The 23419-nt window shown below is 40.8% G+C and overlaps 1 protein-coding gene across 1 annotated transcript in view; it reads left to right on the plus strand.

The window, feature by feature from the left end:
- The first annotated feature begins 2955 nt into the window (after positions 1-2955).
- Positions 2956-23419, plus strand: part of SLC25A33 (solute carrier family 25 member 33) — a 28248-nt gene continuing 7784 nt past the window's right edge. The window contains exons 1-2 of the mRNA XM_072608791.1: positions 2956-3338; positions 20848-21027. Of these exons, the coding sequence (XP_072464892.1) occupies positions 3280-3338; positions 20848-21027 (239 nt within the window). The 5' untranslated portion in view covers positions 2956-3279. The remainder of the gene's footprint in view (positions 3339-20847; positions 21028-23419) is intronic.

Consider the following 23419-nt stretch of genomic DNA (forward strand, 5'->3'; position numbering starts at 1 on the left):
GACCAGTCCATTGGGATCCACGAGATGCCAAAAGATCCCTTGCTCAGAGAGTCCAGACAATTGTTTTCATGGGGAGCATTTACACCTGGAAATCAGCAAATGCTAGAAACCAGGGTTTGATTTGTTGTTTTGTTAAATGGATAGACTTAATTGAGAAAATGTTAATAATGCATATTAAATTTAATTGTGTCCAGCGAGGACTTTGGGCTGTTAAACATTTCCCACCATACTCCGGGTAAATCCCTTGTGGAAGATTCATAGGAGGATAAAGACCAGAATTCCACACTATGACCAAGTTTGGCTGAGTTGTGATAGGCATTGGAGGAGGGAGCACTCACATAGAAGGTGTCACCAAATCATCCTATGTGTATTTGGGGTCAAAGCTCTTGAGGTTTGCTGTTAATGAATCATGCAAGACATATTTGAATTGGGCTGATGATGATTACACAAAATCCTCCTCTTTATTTAGGTCAGACTTTGTTTGTACCAACTCCTATCTGCTTGCTCTGGCCAAATAGCTATTTAGAGAAGTTTGCAAAGTAAAGGTCAGCATTCAGCTCACCCTAATTGCTTAATCCGTGCTTGAAACAATCATCTTCTCTGGATATAGGTCATAGACAGGGATTTCTGCTTCCTGCTTTGTAAAATCTACTACAGCACAGAGACGTGACCCCCAAAAGAGTTTCTTGGTCTTTTTAAAGACTCATATCTGGGTCCACATTTTATGTAACCAGGAACACAACAACATGGCCCTCATGCAGGTTTTCTCTGCTTTTAGAGATTTCTTGTGGTACAGGGGATACCTTGGAGACTGGGGACAAGTTTAGAGTCATTAAATGTGACTGCCACAGAGCATCTAAAATTTACAAACCCTTTGACCCAGAGATACCACTGCTAGGCACGTATTCCAAGGATAAAGAAGATCCTACATAGACACAACATTCATAGTAGCACTTTCTGTAGTAGCCAAGAATTGTGAACAAAGTAGATGCCCATTGATGTAAGAGTAGCGAATGAAATGGGATGCATGTATGTCATGGGGTATGTCCGCATTGGAAGAAATGAGAAATAAAAATTCTGAGAAATATGGGAAGATTTGCCTATCATTCAGAACCACTACTGGGTCCAAGAGATCATGTGGTCTCATTCCTTCCTCTTCCCTGCTAAGGAGACCTCTCTTCTCTAGACCTAGTTATTATGGTCCTAAAGGGTTCAAACTTGGAGAAACTGTCAGTCAGTCAATAAAGAGGTGACCTGGCACAAGAAAGGGGCAAGACTGTCTTTTCTTCGGCTCTTTGAGTGACCCACTGTTTGGGGGAGAGGGAGTTACTTAAGGCTTGGGGTTTATGTCTACAACTCCCCAAACTGGGAAGTAAAAATGTTCTCACTGTATGATGTAAATCAAGCATGGAATAGGTATTTATTTCCCATCTGTAAATGTTTGCTTACACAAAAGGTTCAGTGTGAGTTGACAGTGACATAAAACAGGAGTTCTCAGGAAGCCATAAAGATATAAATGAACTTGGGAGACTACAGAATGGTAAGGTCATATTTCAACTTGTTTCTGTACTTTTGAAACAACTCCCCATCATCCTCTTTGCCAGTGGTCATTTTTTCTGATGAAGAAACTGCCCCATCTTTTGTATTTCCCAGTTGCTCTAGTCTTCTCAAAGTCACAAGGTCCATGCCTTGACACATGCACTTTGAAAATGGTTCTGCCCCCTGCTCAGGACATGTAAAACAGAAGAAAAAGCAACCAGAATCCCAAGAGTAACCTGGAATAGTTGAGTCCCTCCCTAACAGGTGGGCTAGGCATAGTGCTGGAATGGGCATGGGTCTGCCCTTTCTTACCCCAAATTAGGAGTCTTTGGGTTGCAAGGTCCAAGAAAGAAAATATAGAATGTGCTCTCCCCCTAAGGTGGGAGTGGGGGAGAACTGAGGGAAAACTTCAGGTTTTCTGTGCTATACTAAGATGACTAGTCCTTCCAGAAGGAGTTAACCCCTAGTTGGAGACAGCCAGGAAGTCTATCATCCTTAAAGAACCCAAGTGATGAGTCACTGTGACCCTGGAGTTCCAGGACGTTTCCAGGAAAGCTTGGATCCAGGTCACCTGGGCTAGCTTCTGGAGACTAATTTAAATCCACACATTTATATGACCTGACCGAGAAAAATAAGTGGAACCAGTAAAAACAATATACCCAACACCGACAACAATGAAGAGGGGGAAAAGAGTAAGCCTAAAGGTGCTCTGTGTGGTTCCAGCCACCGAGCTTGTCACCAGAGAAGAACCCAGAAGGTGAACTTCATTGCAGGGGTGGGGGGCGGTGGGGGTGTGTATACATATGTGTGTGTGTGTGTGTGTGTGTGTGTGTATGTAAACACACATATGCATACTATAGGACCAGATCCTGTGGAATTATCGGTTGGTGGGTTGAAAAAAAAATTAAATTGATAGCTTTTAAAAATATAAAACTTCTGTCCAACTCTGTCCCCTTCTCCCTTTCTTCCCTAGATAGTCAAAGAATGAGAGAGAGAAGAGAGAAGCGAGAGAGAGAGAGAGACAGACAGACAGACAGACAGGCAGGCAGGCAGGGGCTCCCCTCTCCCCCATGGAACGGCTCTCGGAGGGGGTCCCGGCGAGAGGAACCCAACCGAAACGAGCTTGATGCAAAAACAAAAGGCGTCCGTAAAGACTGGATCTAAAAACTCTCGGGGGGTCTGCGTGTGCCGCCCCGGAGCCCCCGCGCCCCCCGCACGGCCACCCGACTCTCAGCCACACGTCTCATCGCCAGGCTTTAGCTTGGGCAACCTCAGAACCCCCGGACCGCGGCAGCCGGAGAGCGGGCCAATCGGCGAGGAGAAGCGCGGCGCACCCCGGCCCCGCCCCCCCTCCCTTCTTCCCTCGCGCTCTTCTTCGCCCCCTCCCCGAGCGCTCGGCCGCACGCATGCGCACGCATACGAGCGCGCGGCTACTCGGCGCCCCAGGCTCTCTCCGCCTAGCTCCGCCCCTGCAGCCCCGGGGCGCGCGGCCAGCTCCGGCGTGACGTCAGCGGCCCGGCCCCCGGCGCCACGTGACGATCTCACTGGCTGGCCAGCCGGCTCGCGCCGCAGAGGCCGGTGGATCGGACGGGGGCGGCGGTGGGAGAAGCTCCTGGATGGAGGCGGCCTGAGGCGGGGAAGGGGAGGCAGGCCGGGGACCCGCCGACCGACCGACTGCTTGTGACTGACCGACGGCCGGCGGCGCCCCGAGCCTCGCCGCTCCTCACGCCCGGCCCGGCCATGGCGACGGCCCCCTCGCAGCAGAAGGAGAACACTCTGTTGCACCTCTTCGCCGGAGGGTGAGTGGGGCGGCGTGCGCCCCGGCCCGGGCCCCTCCCCCCCAGCTCCGGCCTTCCTCCTGCTCACCTGGACCCCGGGATCCACCGCGACTCGGGTGGTCTCCCGGAGAGAGCTCTTGGGCCCTGCCCCCCAACAACTCCCCTCCCCCGTACTTGCACCCGACTTTCTGCCTCCCTGAATCCCCCATCTCTGCTTCCCGGGTCTCCCCAGTTCTGCCTCCCTCTTCGTCCTCCCCCGTCCCCACCCTCGGCCTCTCTGGCCCCCTTCCCCGTTCTCCACCTCCCTGCCCTGACCCCCCTCCTGTCTCCCCCCGGCCCCCCCGCCATTCTTTTGTCTCCCCCTCCCCCCACTGCCGTGCGTCCCCCTCCGGTTCTCTTCCCTCACCCCCCTGCTGTGGCCCGTGCCCCACACGCTCTGCCCATCCCTCCTCCCTCCCCCGCCCCCTCCCAGCTCCTGCCTGTGGACCCCAGCTTTAATCCTTCCGCTCGGATTCCCTGAAGGCTTGTCAGCCCTTTCCCACCGGGCCGGTGTCTCGAAGCGGTCCGCACGTTTAGGACTCAGCCCGGAGGAGAGCTTTGAGTTTGGTTGTTCAGATCTGCGAAGATCCGGGAGACGCGCGTGGGCGAAACTCGCGAAAGGGGCGGGGGCGTGGCCGGCGTGGGAGAGAGCCCCGAGTGGGGGCGCGGCGTCCCGCTTGGGATCCCCGAGCCCCGCGGCCCTGCTCCGCCCCTGGTTGACGGGCCAGCTTCTCCCAGGATCCTAGACTTAGAGGCGGACAGAGCCATGTGGGGAAACTGAGGCCGGAGCCGGGGCTGACCGCGGAGCGGGGCAGCTTCTGCTGCCCCCTCAGTCCGGAGCCGGGGCTGACCGCGGAGCGGGGCAGCTTCTCCACGTTGTTTTCTCCTCCATCCCACAGTGCCTAACAGTTTTTATAGCGCTCTGCGTTCTCTTCAAGAGCTCCTGCATAGATTTTCGTTTGATCTTAGTCTCAGGACGAGCGACTTGCCCAAGGTCACACAGCCGTCCAGGAGAGGAGCCGGGATCCTAGTCCAGGCCTTCCAAATCCAGCTTCCCAAGCCCCGGCTCATTTTCCACTACACAGAGAAGTACTTAAGTTCACCAATTTTAAAGAAACCGTCATTATCATAAGACTTTAGACCATTAGACGGTGCCCTCCTTGAGGGCAGGGGCTGTCCTTTGCCTCTTTATATCCCCAGTCCTTAGCACAGGACCTGGTACCTAATGAATGTTTTATTGACTGTGATTAAATCAGACTGTGACTCTTCTTGATGAACTTAGTCACAGCGAGCGTCCTTTTGGGATGCTTTTGTTAGGCGTGTTTGTGCATCAAAGCATTCCAGGCACAGGAAGGATGAGTTAAATTGTTCCTTGTAGGTCAAGGTTTTTTCATGAAAATAGAAATCTTTTGTAGGACACCTAGCCTTTAACCCAGAATACAAGTAGCAAGTGCTGTGAGTTCTAAGCATTTTATTTGGTTTTGTTGTTAAATAAAGATCTGAAATGAGTCAGTTGGGTTGACTGGAAAAGTGTACTGCATAGTGTAATTAGGTTTGTAGTTAATTAGTAGCAGTGTTGAATCTTTCAGAAGTTCCACTTGTCTCCTGCCCTGCGTTGTAAGAGAGTGACAGATTTTGAATAAAAGATTATTGATAGTTTTTGGACAACAATGAACACTTAGATTACTGTATAGACTTTTGTACATAGCATCATTCAGAAACATCTCAGTAGAAAAAGGGATAAAGATCTAATTTGCTTATTTGTGTTTTGTGATCATATAGAATGTCCCAGTAGTCTTGGCACAGTTTTAAGCTCCAACCCAAGGAATATGTTTACCTTCCAAAAGATCTTGACTAATTTTTGTAGATGTGTGAAGTTCCCCATGTAAAACTGAGTTACTCTTTTCCTTGAGACTGTTGCTGAGGGCAGGCAGTGGCATTTGGAATAATCTTTGTTTCTGTACTCATCATTCCAGCAAACATTTGAAGAAATTGTATCAAACATCAGGAGCAAGCTCAAGTAGAATTTTGAAGAATTAGTTGTGCAGTTGAGTGAACAGTTTTATTTTTCTTAAATGCTATAATTCTAGTTGGAAAATTAGATGCTTAAAGCAGGGAATTGCATACATAGCACAATAGAAGGTGTTGTTGGCAGTAGAGTCAGGGGGTTCTAGTCTCAGCTTCTATCACTTCTGACCTGTGTGAGCTTCAGTCTCTTCCTCTCTGAAATGAGAGATTGAGACTGTGTGACCTTTAGGGCCCCTTCTAGCTCTTAAATCTATGATCCTGTGAGGATTACTCTATGATAAGTCCTCATGAGTCTTCTAAAGTGTCCTTCAGTACCCTTTCTGGCAGAGGTTTTTAACCTTTTGGGGGATCATGTACCCCTTTATGTTTTTAAATATATAAAATAAATACTTAGGATTACTCAAGGAAACCAATTCTGTTATAAAGATTAATTTTTTTTCTCATTCATGTTAATGAATACCCTAAAATATCTATCCTTCGATCCCTTAGGGGCCTGTGAATCCCTGGTTAAGAACCCCTCCTCTAAGGTATTTCCTTTGTATACATACATTATTCACTTGCTCCAAATGTTTAGTAAAGTTGTTTTGCGTTTTAGTTTTAGCATATATCAACTTAAGCAATTGATAATTAAGGCAATACTGTGAAGCTTTTGAATTTATTAACAAGCTTTATTTTGTAGTTGATAAACTACAATTTTAGGGATTATGTGAAGCAAGTAGTTAAGCATAGAAAATGCCTTTTTACAAAAAAAATTCTGTGTAATAAATCAGTGATCTTGTACCATTTCCCACCTGCTGGTTCTACTTTAGGGTAATAAGGCAGCACTAAAATGGGTCAATTTGCTCATCTGTAAAATGGGGGAGGTAGTACCTACCTCACAGGTTTGTTAGAATTAAATGAGGTAATAAATGTAAAACTGAAAGGCACTATAAAATGTAAGCTATTATGATTATGTGTTATGCACTTAAAACTAATCAACTAATACTTCCTAAGAATGAAAGTGAAGCCCATATGGCTTACGTGCTTCTCATTTGTATTGCTGAATAGTTTGTTTTTGCTGTTAATCTGGCAGCTTTCCAGAGAATTAAATTAATTTCATTTAAAAAAAAGCAAACTTTTTAAAAAAAGACAGTCCCCCCAGCCTTATTATAAGTGCCCCATTTCTCTTGTAAAGCCAGTAGAAGTTATATTGTTAAACAGTTTGCATTTAAGTGCTGACAGTGTAGCTAGTAGGGGATGGTTTATAAGTAGTTGGCAAGACTTTAATATCCTCGGAAACATTAAGGTATTATGAAGGGGCAGCTAGGTGGTGCAGTGGATAGAGCACCAGTGCAAGTCAGGAAGACCTGGGTTGAAATCTCACACTAGTTGTGTGACTTTGGGCAAGTCGCTTAACCCCAATTGCCTCATCCTGGGTTATCTCCAGTCATCCTAATGAATATCTAGTCACTGGATTCAGATGACTCTGGAGGAGAAGTGAGGCTGGTGACCTGCACAGCCCTCCCTCACTCCAAACAAAGTCAAGTACAAGTCACGTCATTATTTCTCTGATGGCATGGTCTTCTTTGGCAACAAAGGACGAACACACAAAGTATTATGGAATTTTGCAGATGATTTGTTGAGACCCAGTAAGCATTCTTTTTTTATGGGAATAAAGACTTAAATTTTCAATTGACCTTTGACATTAGTTAAAGATTTTGTTAGAAGATAACTGAGTATTCAAATAACTTATATAATAGTCTTATGTGGATTAGGATCGTAGCTTTAGAATGGAAGGAAGCTTTAGAATGGAAGGAATCTGAAAAGTTCAATTTCTTCATTTTACATATGGGGAAACTCAGACCCAGAGTGAGGCAAAGTATCATACGTTGGTGAGCTTCTTGTCTGTTAGGGGTATGGTGCTAAACTTTGAAGATTTAGTTCACCAGGTATGATCCATCTCTGGTACAGGCTGACCAGATTTACAGGAGATTTATTTTTAAAAGAGAATACCGATATATTTGTTTATAATAATTAGAGATCTATTTGGCAATGAGACTAGTCATTTGAAGAGGACACCTGCTCCTGGTGGGCAGGCCCTCTCAGGAAATAAAATTATAAATGAAAAGGTTGTCTAATGGGAATGAAATTGGAAGAAAGGGTGTTGGATATCCATCAGGAATATTTCCATCCAGCTATTGTAGGGGTAAATTGCCCTTCATTCTAGGGGTATTTTTCTAGCTAAATGAGTGGCCAGCATTAAAATTAGCAGCCTTACTCCTAGACCAGGGTTGAGGAGCCTGTGGCCTTCTAGGTCCTTGCATGTGACCTTTTGAATGAGTCTGAGTTTTACAGCTTTTATTAAGGGGATTTGTTCTGTGAAGTTTGGATTTGGTCAAAGGGCCACACTTGAGAACCTAGAGGGCCACATGTGGCCTTGAGGCAGGTTCCCCACCCCTGTCCTAGACAATATTGGAGACCGAGTTTTCTTTTCTGCTCTCCTTTTTCTAGATTCTGTGGAGACTACCACCTTCTGTTTTAACACTTCCTGGTGACATCTACAATTACAGTATAGATTTCATGTGTCTTAATTAAGGTTTGAAAAACATAATGGAATAGTTACTTCTGCACCTGGTCATCAGTTTAATATATATTCTTATTAGTTCTGGAGCTGGAAGGAACCTGAAAGGTTATTTAGTCCAAATCCTTCATTTTATAGATGAGGAAACTGAGACCCGGAGAGATAGTGTCATACTTCCGTAAATTCACTATGGATGTATTTTGAGAGGGTGACATTTGCTGGTCTTGTCCCTGTCCCCTCATTCTGGGTTTATTTCCTTGGTGGAACCTACAGCCCCCATGTCTTGACAAACATGACTAAATACAAAATAAAACCTGAAATTTTTATTCTAAATACATAATGTGATTTTTAAAAGTTGAGGTCATCTTAAGTGGTCCTCTTTATGTACAGGTCCTCTTTATTAACAGAATATTTTCATTTTTAACTAATTTAACATTTTCTCATCATATATCAAACTTAGAAATACTGAGTATATATTTTAGTCCCCATGAGACAGTTTCTTGTATAGTACCTTAAGGTAGCTAGGTGGAAGCCTGGAGTCAGAAAGACTTGAGTTCACATCTAGCCTCAGAGACTTACTAGACTATGTGACCTTGAGCAAGTCACTTAACCTCTGTTGCCATAGTTTCTACATTTGTAAAATGGGCATAATAATAGCACTTACTTCCCAGGGTTTTTGTGAAGATCAGTTGAGATGATATTTGTAAAGCCCTCAGCATAGTGCCTGCCACATAGTTGGCATTAAAATGTTCGCCATCATCATCGTCATCACCTAGCTAGAGTTTGATATGATGTCCTTTATCTGCTATCGCACGCAGTAACTTGTAGACTTCTGAGGTTTACCTTCTACTTGTAATAACTGATCTAAGCTATAATTAGGTTTATACACTATGGTACTGAACTACATGCTTTAAATCTTAAAGTCTTAAAATAGAACCTAGAACTTTCTCAGATCTCTTTAGCATTTCTGTAAGTGGCACTTTGGAAAAGAAGGTATGGCTGCCATGATTTTTAAATATAACCCATGGTCAGTTTCTTAAAAACTCCTCATTTTTCTCCAACATTATTATGGACCTTTTTATCAGGTTGGCTAATAGGCTACTTGTGCATTTATGCATAAAAAGACACTTGTGAGTATGTTTTATTTGGGGCTCAGTTAGGAGGCATATGGGTTTCCTTGAAGCTTTTAGACATTTTGATTTTATACATATATATATATATATATATATATATATACATACACATATACACACATGCACACACGTATACATATGATTTCTTCTTAAAAATAATTCTCTCTATGTATGCCTATATTTCCATTAGTAATGCAAATTGAATTCCATTTCATTTACTATCTCAGAGAATTACTTTGTATCCTTAAACAGTTTTAAGATTGAGTTCTTTAGAAAAGATGCTACATTTTTTATCTGCATTTGTAGGTTGTGGTAACTTATAAAAGTTCACTTAAATAAGGGAAACATCACTCTGTCTTTGTGGGTTGCAAATTGGATTTTATAGCAAGCACTCTCAAACTTTATATGATCTAATGTATATTCGTTATCTAATATCTAATTATCTATTATCCAATATCTATATCTATAATTATCCAATATCTGTATCTATAATTATCTATATCTAATGTATATTCATTATCTAATATCTAATTATCTATTATCCAATGTCTAATGGTATGAAGAAGTGATCAATCGTTTGTGTGTATTTATGCAAGATTGTTCTTATTTCCTATTTTATTCCGGATGACTGATTCTTTAAAGGGTCTGAACACATAACTACATGTATTTCTTTCATTAGTATTACTATTTTTAGCTCTTTTCCCAATTGAGACAGGATACCGGAAGTATCATTTGGAGAATTGGCTGATTCACAGCGTGCAAGTATTTATTTTGATGGTACAGACTGTATAAAGACAGGTTCTCTGACTCATTGGAAGTTCTGTTTAGCTGTAAATCTCAGAATTTTGATGGTAACATTTACCAACCTTAAACGTTTAAGCAGATTGTAGCATTGTGCTATCTATATCAAGCTTATACTTTAAGAAAGTTTCATTATAATAACGAAGTATATTATGCTTACTCTATTGAACTGGTGCTTCAGTATTGTGTAGAGGAAAGTTCCTGATGGGCAGACTTTATCTGTTGTCCTAGAACGTATATTTAGAAAAGGTCATCAAAGTATAAGCTTGGCTACCAGGTTATTAGTCTTTTTTTTAACTAAATTGCCAAGAAAGTTATAGAGGTGTTTTACTTTATGTTGATGTCCACATTATTGAAATAATGGGTTATTGAAGTATGGGGAATATGTTTACATGCACATATATCCCTTTCTTTACAATTATGCTTTATGCATAATTACTTCATATACATGCACATATACGTATATATTCATGTGTGACGTGGCAAACAGTAGACATATTAAAAAATAATTTTGAGAAGAAACTTCCAAGTACTGCTAGAAAAAAGGTAATTGTACCACACTTGCAGTAGCAATTGCTTTTAAACTTCTCTTGCAACTAGTTATGGTATTTGGAGGGAGAATACTTTTTTCACCCAAGTTCATAATAACAGACAAATAATAAGTTATGTTGGTTTATCAGGTTACTAAATTAAAGAGTAAGCAAAGTTGAGGCAGAGTTTAATATTTTTTAAAAAGTAGTCATTTGTTTCTTTGTTCTTGGGAGTGTTCCAAAAAATGAAAAGTATGGATGAATGTTGCTGAAATTGGGATTTATCCAGAACAAGAATTATCATTTATAAAACAGTTGGCCTCCATATACAAAATAGGTAGTCATTAGTTTCTCTTGTGGTTAGTTTACTGTTTGTGCATGCGAGCAGTTCATAGTGGCTTCTGAAATTTCAGATGGAAGTACAGTCTCAGTGCTGACCTTTTTGGTGTTTGTGTTTTGGTCTTTATCCCCATAGAAAGATTCTAGGATTTTTTCGCCCCTCTTTTGCTTTTTCTTGTTCATGTTGATTGTGTGTTGTGGCTTCTAGTTCTTTGAGTTAGAAGCTGCAGAAATTGGTGTTGAGCTGACTTGGGTGGAAAAGCTAAGAGCAGGTTTTTGTTTGGTGTTTTCCAGTCAGCCCTGGGGTTAACTTGTTAAGTGTGGGGGAGAAGTGGTCTGGTCACGGGAGATCTCCTCAGCTGAACTGAAGCAAAGGCAAGCTCAGGGGATGGTGATCACAGCAGCCCTATTGTCTTCTGGTTTCCCCTGGAGTGCTGAGGCATGCCTAGATGCTAGTCTGAGTTCCCACCTCTCCTGGCGCGGAGGCTTGCCTGGGTCCTAGTGTGAGTTTTCTCTGCCCTGGGTCCTCAGTCCTTCTGGGTTGCCTCCGCCACTGTAGGAGGAATCCCCCTTAGCTATTTCCTAGCCTCAGGTGTTATGAGACTATTTGACCCCTCTGCTGTTCCCGCTGATCCAGGATTTTTGGGGGGAAATACTTTACAGTTCTTTCGAGGTCATCAAGGGAGGAGGAAAGAGCATTTACTGATCACTCCGCCATCCTGGCTCCCAGAAGTTCAAATAGGTGACTTACAGACGTTTAATCTGCAGGCTGAAAGTCTCAGGAGCTGCTGTGCTGATATCTGGTGCTCAGTGGCTCTCACTGGCTCGGCTTGGCTGGTCTTCCACCCTTAGTTGCCTCTCCACAGGTTCCTCCTGCTGCCTTCAGGTTTCCCAGGGGGCCTTCCAACGCACTGCGCTGTGGGCTCACCCCTGTGGAACAGATCCTTCCCGTGGACTTAACAGTCTGTCCTGGGCTCAGAATCCGCCACAGTCTGTCTCCCACTGGATTTCGCACCTGCAAAATTTGGTCAGATTCTCCTTTCACAGGTGCTCTCACTCTGCCCTCTTGGCTCCGCCCTGTTTATCTTAAATTATAAGCTGATAGTAGAATTTTGATTGACTGAGCACTTAAATGTGTACTTTAACAAATTTAATTTTTAGTTATGTTTGTCCTTCTGCATGAAAGTGTCACTCTGGTGTAGCCATACCTCCCCTTCTTCCTTTAATTTTTTTTTTTTTTATGGAGTTGCCCAGTTAGATGGCTTGTAGCACTGGGCTCTCTCTACCAACTACTCCACAAACGTTTTGTCATTCAGAATTGTTTTCCTCTTACAATACAAAGAGTATTGTGCTCTTTTTGTAGATCATTCTCTTTCTGCTCTCTTTACACTGCATCAGTTCATGTAAATCTTCCCGTGGTTCTGGGTTCTTAAAGGCTATGCTAGTAGAGCCAAGCTCTGGTCAGCCCCCTACTGGAAAGGTGGTCTTTGGCCTGAGGACAGGCTTAGCTAAGTTTGAACAGGCTCTTTATCAAGTCTCCTGGATGGTGAGTGTTTGAGTCATAGCAGTTCTGTCAGCAAGCATTTTTAAGCCTGTCCTGTTTCCCAGGCGCTGTGCTAAGAACTGGGAACAAAAATATAAAAGCACAATAATACCTGCCTTCCTGAAGCTTCTATTCTGATAAGGGGGTGTGGGGGATGGCTCAGGTCCTCAGAGGCCTCTCAAAGTGATGACAGAAAGTTTATTTACTAGATTCTCGAGAATTGAGACAATCCTATACCAGTTCATCTGGAGTAGGAAAGACAAAGACAAAGAAAAGGCAGTGATTTATATAGACCCTAACGCAAGTCCCTCCTCCCCCACTGACCATTATCCTCATTAGCTGAGAATATGATCTTACATTCTAGACATGAAATCTAACCAATCCCTTTTGAAATGAAGACATCGAGGAATTATGTAAGTTTTATCCAATCATTAAGACCCTAATACACTACACAGTTTTATATCCTTATATGGAACTATTCTATTCTAAAAATAATGTAACCTTAAGCCTCTAGGTCTTACCTCACCCCTGGGAGAAGAATTACAATCTGAGAAGTCTTCACTAAACCTATCCCACTCAGGGGTTACAGCACATGTGGGAAGTGCTGACTGTGGCGTGGATTTTTGGTCCAGGCAGTAACAGGTTGTGATTGGAGCCATGGGGCAGTGTAGCTTTGCCCTTTCTGCTAGCAGAGGCAGCATTGATTTGATTATTGTTCCCAGTGCAAGAGGGGCTACAAGGTGAATATCCTGTATTGTCAGGGCATCCTGGTTGATGGCTGGATGAGGATATGAAGCGTGGTCTGGGGTCAGCTTGGTACTATGGGTTGAAGGAAGTTTTCAGTTGTCTTCCAATCCAGTTTAGGTGTGCTCAATTCTTAGCGAGAGTCCCATATCTGAGTGAATTAATTTCTTTCCTTTTCCTTCCCATTGCCCATAGAGGATGACCCAAAGATTGCTGCTTTTGGTGGGTACAAAGGGAAGGGGGACATGAATGGCCAGACAGAGGACAGATAGTGAAGTGCTTGTTCTGGGTAGGCCTTTGTGTCTTAGTGGATGGTGAGGGAGAGGGGAGGGAGAAAATAAGCATTTATATATTACCTGCTATATGCCAGGTACTGGACTAAGTGGTTTATAAATATTTTCCCATGTGATTCTCACAACAACCCTGCAAGGTAAGGCACTGTTATGATCCCTATTTTACGTTTAAGGAAACTATATGCTAGATGGGAAGACTGACCTCTCCACTAAGACACCTCTTGATAAAGTCATAATTCCTTGAAGTAATGAAGAAATAGTACTTATCAGAATAGAAAAAAAAATGGCTAGAGTATTTCCAATTGGAAAAATGGCTTTGTGTTATCATTGTAGCTCCTATACACTTTCATTGCTTTTTCTGTTCCTAAGAGCTTATCAGAAGTTAATTTTTTCCTCATTTTCAAAACTCCCCTCAGACCCCATATTTACCTTCTTTTTGTAGGTAGCATAAGATTTCTCTCAATTGTTGCTTAGAAAGGGCTAGATCATAGAGGGTGGTGCCAAGATGGTGGATCAGAGGGAACCCAGCTGAACTTTTTCAACATTTCCCTAACAACTTTTTATTAACTTTTCCCTAACAACTTTTTATGAACTATTATTTATAAACTTATTTATTTTCAATTTTCAACAATCATTTCCATAAGTTTTAAATTTTCTCCCTCTCCTTACCCCAAGACGCATGCAATCTTACATGGGCTCTACACATACATTCTTATTAAACACATTTTCATTCGTCATGTTGCATAGAAGAATTAAAGCAAGTGCGCCAAACAACTTTTAAAAAATGCCTAAAATCAAATTTTGGAGTAGCAGAACCAGCATGGTTAGGATGAGACATTTTTCTGGCTTAAGAAAACTTAGGAGGTTGGCAGAAGTTTATAACTCTGGAGTGGAGGTCTGTTTGTAGAATTTCACATCGAGGTCTGTTTGTAGAATTTCACATCCTACAAATCCTGTTGGTGGTAGCAGTGGCGGCAGCAGCTTTGGGAGCTCTCAGTCCAGAGACAGTAAGGTGTTCCAACAACTGGACAGAAAGAGATTACAGGGAACCCTTTGCTTGTAGTGGGTATAGCTGGCACTGATTAGCAACCCTATTCCCATGTGTACTTCTTGGTCACAGTTCGAGTGCAGAGAAGAGCTGTGGGTGTTGATCACAAGGGAGAAAGGAGCCTTGGTTGCAGTTCCCATGCAAATATTAGCACTTGTGGCTTCAGTGGAATAGGGGGCCTTCTTGGATAAAGACCAAGAGTTCAGACTAGGAGATCAGTGACCACACCTTTCTGAGGATCACATTTCCTTGGAAGCATAAAGAATTTGCAGACCCCCCAGAACTAACTCTAAAGCAGCATGAAAAACCTGAAGCTTAGAGTAATGCCTTCCCGCTCCCAGGCAAGCCAAACCCAACTTAACATAAAATTCAGAGTCCAGAAATAGACTGGAAAAATGAGCAAACAGCAAAAATAATTTGACTCTAAAAAGCTACTGTGGTGGCAGGGAAGACCAAGTTCATAAACTCAGAAGACAGCAATGTGAAAATAGCTACAAACAGTCTCAATGCAAAATGCTAAACCATTTTGGAAAAATCCAAACGCAACAAGAATTCATGGAAGTTTTAAAGAAAAGGATAAGGGTGGTAGAGGAAAAATTAGGAAAAAAGATAAGAGTAATACAAGAAAATTAAAAAAACTTTGATAAAAGAGGCATAGAAATTCACTGAAGAAAGAACTTCAAAACAGAATTGGCAAAATAGAAGAAGAGGTACAAAATCTCATTTGAAGAAAAGAATATCTCAAAAATTAGAATTGGGCAAAGGAAAGCTAATGACTCCATGAGACATCAAGAAACAATAAAACAAAGTCAAAAGAATGAAAAAATAGAAGAAAATTTGAAATATCACATAGGAAAAATAACTGATCTGGAAAAATAGATCAAGGAGAGATACTAAGAATTTTTGGACTACCTAAAAGACATAATCAAAGAAAGAACCTAGATATCATATTTCAGGAAATTATTAAGGAAAACTGCCCTACTGATATCTTACATCCAGAGAGTAAAATAGAAATTGAAAGAATCTACTGATCAGCTCCAGAAAAGATCTCAAAATGAAAACTCTCAGGAATATTATAGAGAAATTTCAAAGCTCTTAGGTCAAAGAGAAAATATTTCAAGCAGCCAGAAAGAAACAATTCAAGTATTGTGGAGTGGAAGTCACAATCATACAAGATTTAGCATCTTCCACATTGATGGAGTGGAGAGCTTGACAGACGTTCTGGATGGCAAAGGAGCTAGGATTGCAACCAACAAATCACCCAGAAAAATTTAGTATAATTCTTCAGGAAAAAAAGTGGATATTTAATTAAATAGAGGAGTTTCAAGTATTCCTGATGAAAAGCACCAGAACTGGATAGAAAATTAGACATTCAAACAGAAGACTTGAGAAGCATAAAAAGGTCAGCATGAAAAGTAATCATGGGTAATCATAATCGAGAGTTTCCATTCCTGTGGGATGAAAGATAATAAATGTAACCCCTAAGAACTTTATCATTATTAGGACTCTTAGAAGGAGTTTATATAAATTGACATAGGTGTGAGTCGATTTTATGTTGGAATGAACTCCAAAAATAATGGAGTGAGGGGAGACGCACTGGGAGAAGGGGGAAGGGAGATGTAGAGTGGAGAAAATTTCTGACAGAAAAGAAGCACCCACGGAAGAGCTTTTACAGTGGAGGGGAAGATGCAGGGGGTGGGGGTGGCAGGGTACTTCAGGTAAATTGAAGTGTAATTTTTCACTTTAAAATTTTTTTCTTGCCTTTTTTGGGAAATACAGCTAATATGGAAATAATGTTTTGCATAATTTCACACGTAATTGATATCATATTGCCTGCCCTCTCATTTGGTGGAGTGGGTGGGAGGGAGACAATTTGGAGCTCAGAATTTAAAAAGGACCCTAAGAATAAATAATAAATAAAAAGTGCCCAGAGGTATGGCAGTAATGTCAGACCATTTTTAGAAAGCCTGGGGCCAAAGCAAAGAGAAAACAAAAGTTGGATCCTGGAAGTGTAGCAAGTTAGAAGCATGAGCCTGAAAGAGGTATTGATAAGCTATCCAAGAGCAGAATGAGATACCTCCGGAGATAGGGTGTTCCCTCATTGGAGATTTTAAATAAAGGGGTGCAAGACTGCTTGTGTTATAGAAGGGATTTTTCACATATATGACTAGATGGTTCCTTCCCAACTCTTAAGACTTGTGTGACTGATCTTTGAAAGGTTCTTAAGAAAAGGTATTTTATTGTATTATAAATTGCCTTCTAGCATGTTCCCTATTTTAAATAGTGGTATCCTTTTGACTAAGCAGTTGGCTGACTTTATTCTGAATGTACTCCCCATTTGCTATCACTGGTTTCAGCAGATGTGGGTAGATGTCCTTGTTGGACAGAGAGGATAGAGTAGCACCCATTTAAGTGACAGCACGATTTGTCCATTGTCATGGTCCCACATTGAAGCCCTTAGGCTTACATGTTAGAGCACATGATGGTGCTGAGGACATGTTGTAAAAATAACTTATACATAAGAAGTAAATAGAAAATTAGCATATGTAGATGGAACTTTTGGTCTCATATAGCAGGAGAGATGAATACCAGGTGGAAATTTGAATATTGTATTGATCCTTTCTTCTCCTCTTCCTCCTCCCCTCTCCCTTCTCCCCACATCCCCACATCCTGTTAAAAGAGTAAGATAGAAGGCTCCAGTGTATTGGGTGGTTTTTCTCTATAGATTTTCAGAAAGTCAGGGACAAAGATCATATAAGATGAGAAGATCTGAATCTTATAGTCTCTCATGTATTGACAAAATTCATTCACATTAAATGTAACCTGTATTCAACAGGACAGGGATAGGACTAATTTCATTAATAAAGGGATTTTCTAGATGAACTTCTGCAAATGTAAGCCAGAACCTTCTCTGCAAATTACCATCTTAGAGAATTGCTTGAGCCACATGACTTACCAGGGACACTAAGCTAGTACATGTCAAAGGCAGGACTTGAATAAATCTAGGTTTTTCTGCCACTGCAGGCAGCTTTCAAGCCACAATACCATGTGGACAGCCCTGAAGTTTTTGAAAACTTCTTAGAGTTTTTTTCTAAAAAAAAATTAAAAAATAAAAAAAAAATTGAAAGTTGTGTTTTGATCACTTAGCTTAATTTTTTTTCTCCAGAGAAAATTCCAATAAACATGTTTTATTTATTGATTCATGAAGGAAAAAGGGTTAATGTTGAACTGAAAATTGCTATGGCTAGCCTTTCTCCAGAACCCAGGTTATTTAAACTTGCAAAGATATTGATTGGCAGCAATGGAAAATTTTTACACATCATAGTGAAAAAATGATTGATTCAAGAAGGAATGTGCTTTGAAATTGAAATTGATTCTTTTGATCTAATTAGAGGTATTAATGTATACTCAACCTTTTGGAGGTAAAATCTTAAATTACCTCTTAAAAGGTCTTTTGAAACCAGTGTTATTTCTAAGTAATTTAGAGGGCTAGCTGAGGTTCAAGAGATTCATTCTAGAGAAGTATATTAAAAATTATAAGGAAATAGTATTATAAAAAAGTAACCATGCGCATAATTGTGCTAGCCTCTTGAAGACAGTACTGACTCCTTGACAGCTGGGCATGTTTTATTTATCCATGCTTTTTCTTGATCCTCCCTGACCAGTGGCATAGATTAGGAAGACAGCTGATCAGGGTTATGAGTGCAGCTGACCGTGAAACAGTGTGAGCTGATGAAAGGACATACTCAGAACCCACATTTTCTTTCCATTAAGAGTCTTTTTATTAAACACAAGAACACTTGAAACACCGCATTAATGTAGCCTAGCTGCCAGGCTCAGAGCCTACTTGCTTGTGATGGGATTAGCAAGAGTTTCAAATAAGGGTTTTTTTCCCCCAAATATATGGAATTTTCTGAAGAGAAAACAGTAATAATATTTGAATTGACTTGGGTCATAGAATATTATTTTTTGCTTCTCATGTCCTGTTCAACACTTTTACACACCTGTGTCTGCCCAAGGGTTCTCTGTCATCCCTTTCTGACCAGTTCAGTCCCCTTACTGTCTCTGGACCATACCGTGCTTCTGACCAGTCTTTGCCCTAGTGCCACAGGTCTCTTCTTCTGACTTCCTGAGTTGTCTTGGGCTGGAAAAATATCCAGTTTTTCAGTGGCTATGCTGCTCCAGAATTCACACATGTGATTTTAAAGTTGTTTGGAGAATGTTGGGAGAGTTTGGCTTGAATGTTCTTCCACTTCAGCATGTTGACTCTGCCAGGCCTGAATTTTCTACCACACTGGTTGCTGATGTTCTTGGTTGTTTCCCAGGTTGATGCTGTGGGTTTCTGACTACCCTGGGGCTTTCTCTGAGGAGGCCTCTCCCCTCTTGCTGCTTGTAGATACTGAGCCTTGTAGGCTACACCTGTCTCTGGTCTGTCTTTTGTATCTCAGACTACCCGCAACACTTTTGCCTGTGGAGATCTTTGAATTTGCAGTAATTCTTTATGGTGTCTAGTGTCTTCTTTGGTTTAGTAATTTCTCCAGCTTTAGTTCCAGAATTGGTACTTTATGCCAGGGTCAGGCTCTGCCTTTTGATGTTTTTCAGTGGAGTGGTCAACCCTTCTTGGTTTCAGTCTGGGATGTATGAATTCTGATGCTAACCTCCAGCCCCTGTATCACATCCCTAGCTAGATTTTTGAGGTTCAAAGTGCTGGATCTTCCAGAGAGTGCTAGAGACCTCAGAGGCCAAAGGCCTGCATTTTCATTCCCTTGACTTTGTTTTATTCTTTCTTGAGGTATCATTAACTTCCACTTGACCAATTTTGTGAGGTTTTGTGCCCTTTATTTTTTACCATTTGGCCAATTCTGTTTTTTAAGGAATTCTTTCTTCAGTGTTTTTTTGGTGGCCCTTTTTTCCCCCCCAAACAGTTAATTCTCTTATAATTTTCTTACATTGCTCTCATTTCTTTCTCCAATTTTTCCTCTACTACTCTTACTTGGTTTAAAAAAATTTTTTTTTGCTCTTTAAAAAAAGTCTTTTTAAAAAATTTCTTTCAGGAGTTCTTGTTGGACTTGTATCTAATCTGTATTTTTCTTAGAGGCCTTGCCTATAGGTGTTTTCACATCGTCTTCTGAATTTATGTATTGACCTTCTTTGTCACCATAGTAGCTTTTTACAGTAAGATTCTTTTTTTGTTGTTTATTCATATTTCTTGACTTTAAACTTTGTTAGACTCTTGTGATCTGGAGCCAAGGGGCAAATGTGCCAGATTTCAGACTTTTTCTACCTGCTCTGTTCACAGAGAGTTCTGAGATTCTATAAGTTTTCTGTGCTTCCAAGGTGGTTTGATCTGGGGAAAGGTGTGGTCAGTGCTTTCTTCATTTGCGCTCTGGTTCTTACCCAGGTTTTCTACCACAAGCCTATGGGCTTATGAAGTTCTAGGGTGGAATAAATCGCTTATTATAGTTTGTCATAGGAGTTCTTGATCATGATTTCATTTGTTGCTCTATTTAAGTTGTTGCTGCTATCTGCCTTTATTCAGACAGCCATCTTTGGCCAGAAATCCAGTTTTTTATTTTCAAGTAAAAAAATACAACCTTATAACAGAAGTTAACACAAACTCTAAATTCCTGTCAGTTTTTATACGAGACAGATTATTTTGGCAGAGAAAACTATAGTCTTTAGTTGACACAGGATGACATTTACAAGCTGCTAGGTGCTGAGTGGTGAAAGTGGATGGTCAGCCTGACTTGGAGTGTGGAAGTCCTAAGTTTGAATTCTGCTTCTAGACATTTACTAGTTATGTGACTGTGGATACATAACTAAACCTCTCTGTGCTTCAGTTTCCTTTTCTATAAAATTAGGAGATTGGATTTGATGGCTTTTCAGGACCTTTCCAGCCTTAAAAGCCTCTGAAATACATAGATTTTTTTTCTTTTGGTCTGGACCTGTGATATCATTTGTTAGTGAGGGAACTCTCTGTGCTTACCTAGATAAACAATTTCTCTACAACAATCTACATTTTTTAGAGAGCTACCTGGGATACTAAATGATTTTACAGGATCACACAGCTGCAGTGTGTCAGACACAGTATATGAAACTCAGCTCATCTGGGTCCCATGTTCTGGCTGTTAGATTTGGCCTGGTGCGAAGGGAGGAAGAGGAGACACAGGTAGAAGTCCGATGAGTTGTTTTTAATGAATTGTAAAGAATGATTAGAACTTTATTTAAAGACTAAAATGATGCTGGTTGTTTTAAAATTCCTGAGATCTTATTGGGCCACTAATTGGCTCAGCAAACTTTTTCCTCATGTATTTTAAAGATGAATTCATTGACAGGTTAATTCTGAATTAGTGGAAACAAATGAGATTTAAATACTCTGTGTTGGAAGTTTACTAAAATAAGCATTTTGCTTCTACTTTGTGATTATGTACACTATAGCTGTTTTTCTGATGTTCTAAATTCTGTCTTACAGATGTGGGGGCACTGTTGGTGCTATTTTTACCTGTCCTCTAGAGGTAATTAAGACCAGACTTCAGTCTTCAAGATTAGCTTTACGAACTGTCTACTATCCTCAAGTTCAGCTGGGGACCATTAGTGGAGCGGGAGTGGTCAGGCCAACGTCAGTATCACCTGGACTCTTACAGGTTCTGAAGTGAGTGGTTTTATTTTTCTTTCTGAACTCTTGATTTTATGATGTTTAATATACCTGAAACATGGAACACATGAAATGAAAATTTTGTTTGAATGGTCTTAATCCAATTTAAATGAAATTTTTTAACCATTTTACCAACATTTACACAAATGTGACCTTGCTCCCTTGGATGACAAGGGGGGAGGTTGCACAAAATGTCAGCAGTTTGTGATTAAATCTAGAGTAGCCTTCATAAGAGGAAACTAAAGTGAGACTGAAGGAGTTGGCGAGGTCCCTTTGGTGATGGAGTGAGTAAGTGTGGAAGATGAAAAGAGGAGGGGACTGCCTGCTGGGAGTTGCAAATAATAGGAAGGAGGCTGTTTTGAAAATGTTTGTCTTTGTGCCTGAGCCACTTAAGGAGAAGTTATTATACTTCCTTGTTCTTAGCAAAACTTAGATGCTCAGGAGATGCTAACTACAGACATCTGAAGCATGTACCTGGAAAACAGTGCCTTGTAGCTTTTTAGTTAAAATATGTTTTCTTTTAGTTTGTGGCAGCATAGAAGATGGTGTAAAATTGTCTTTTTCTTTAGTATTTGTGATATTTAAGAGTATTTTGAGTTCATTCACATTCTTTGCAAAAAGGAATACATCAGGAAATGCTTAGATTTTTTTTTTAAAGGTACATTGCATTTTGCTCATAATGAATGCCAGACTTGCATCAGGTGCTTGTTGGGCACATATTGACCAGCTAGCTGCTGGCTGGTGAGCAGGCCAGTCCCCAGATGAATAAGCGGTGGTAGGATAAAGCACAGGAAAACAGAGAAGGGGGAGACTGGGAGAAAATCAGGACTAAGGAATGAGGGAGGGTAGCTCATGTCCTCACCTGTGTCTCCCGCGCATTATAACACTGGAAAAGGAGCATAGTTCCAGTGCGAAATCCATCCATTTGTGAATTCTCACCTTCCTTATTTTGTTTATGAAGACCTTTTAACAGTGGAAAAATCAGCTATTTTAAATTCAAGTGCTAGATTATACAAAAATCCTAGAAGCACCACCTTGGTTTGCCCCTTCATAAGTTTAAGCATTAATATCCTACTTTAGGAGATATTTTGAAATGTTGAAACTGAGACAAGTATTCTGTCAACTGATTAACTCTGAAAATGAACTTCCTCATATGCTTGCCAAATAATTCATGACTAATGAATTTACATTTACTGTAATAGGGAAGCTGTTCCATGGGTGTCAACAGGGGTATACTGCATAAATCCTTATTCAGTTTTGGGTGACCTCAGTAAATAGCTAAAAAGGAACCTCTTTTAGGATCTATGTCCCATGAGTCAAGGAAGAGCTTGAGAGAGCTTCTCATTTAAGTGAAAAATGTATCTAGTGTTAAGCTCACTAAATAAGTGGAAATGATTTTTAAAATGGAAAGATTGACAGTTGGGATATATTATGCATTCTTTGTTCAAATTTTCCAAAGAAGACATGAAAACTAACATTCCTAGCATGTATCAAAGTCCACAGTGAGGAACTGAAAATATGATAATTTGTTTAAAGTTTAAGGTATTACCTGTTAGCCTTGAACATTATTTTTCAAAACCAGTCAGGCTATCATTTGAAAGTAGCCATTAACCAAATAGGTTAGTTAGTACTGCAAAAGGCAAATAAGACATATTTGGTGCTGTCTGTCTTGTGTTAGTCATATCGGAGTAGAGTAATAAGGGCCTTAAATTATGAATTCTGCAATAAGATAGAAGTATTTAAAAAGAGGCCAAATTTTCATCATTGGATACAGGCTTAATGTAAATTTAGCAGCTGGTGGTCATTGACCAGTTTGTTTTAGATAGTTCCTTGTTTAAAAGTTTTCAGGGTGAATTTCAGAGCTCTTGGGCTTTAAGTGGCTGAGATACTCCTTGCTATTTGATAGGAAAATGGGCAGTTATCGAGCCCTAATCTGACCTTTGGAACTCTTAAGTTTAATAAAACCCTAGAAAGTAACATAACTTGTTAAGGATGCAACCTTTGTCTTAATAATTGATATTTTAAAAGGTTTATATCTTTTGACTTGCATGCAGTGATTAACGTAATCTTTTCCTTAGATAGTTGGGGAAACATTTGTTTTCGTCTCTAAATGTTTCATTTCTTTCAGTGCAAGTATCTACTTTGTGCCAGGTCCTAATCTTATCTTGATGCTAACATGTCCCATCATAGAAATTTGTTGCTCTAGAAAAAAATTACGTAAAGATGCTAATAGGTTACAGTATTGGATCATGTAATATGCAGTTTGGCCTGGTGGTGTTCATCTGCATAACTGCAGTTCTGCAGAGAGTGAGTCGCTTGAGGACTCTGCTGCATTATAAATTAGAGGGCTTGAGCTTCCTGCAGCCAAGGCTGCTTCTGATTGTGCTTT

The sequence above is a fragment of the Notamacropus eugenii genome, chromosome 5 (genome assembly GCF_028372415.1).
Source record: "Notamacropus eugenii isolate mMacEug1 chromosome 5, mMacEug1.pri_v2, whole genome shotgun sequence".
NCBI classification, from domain to species: Eukaryota; Metazoa; Chordata; class Mammalia; order Diprotodontia; family Macropodidae; genus Notamacropus; species Notamacropus eugenii.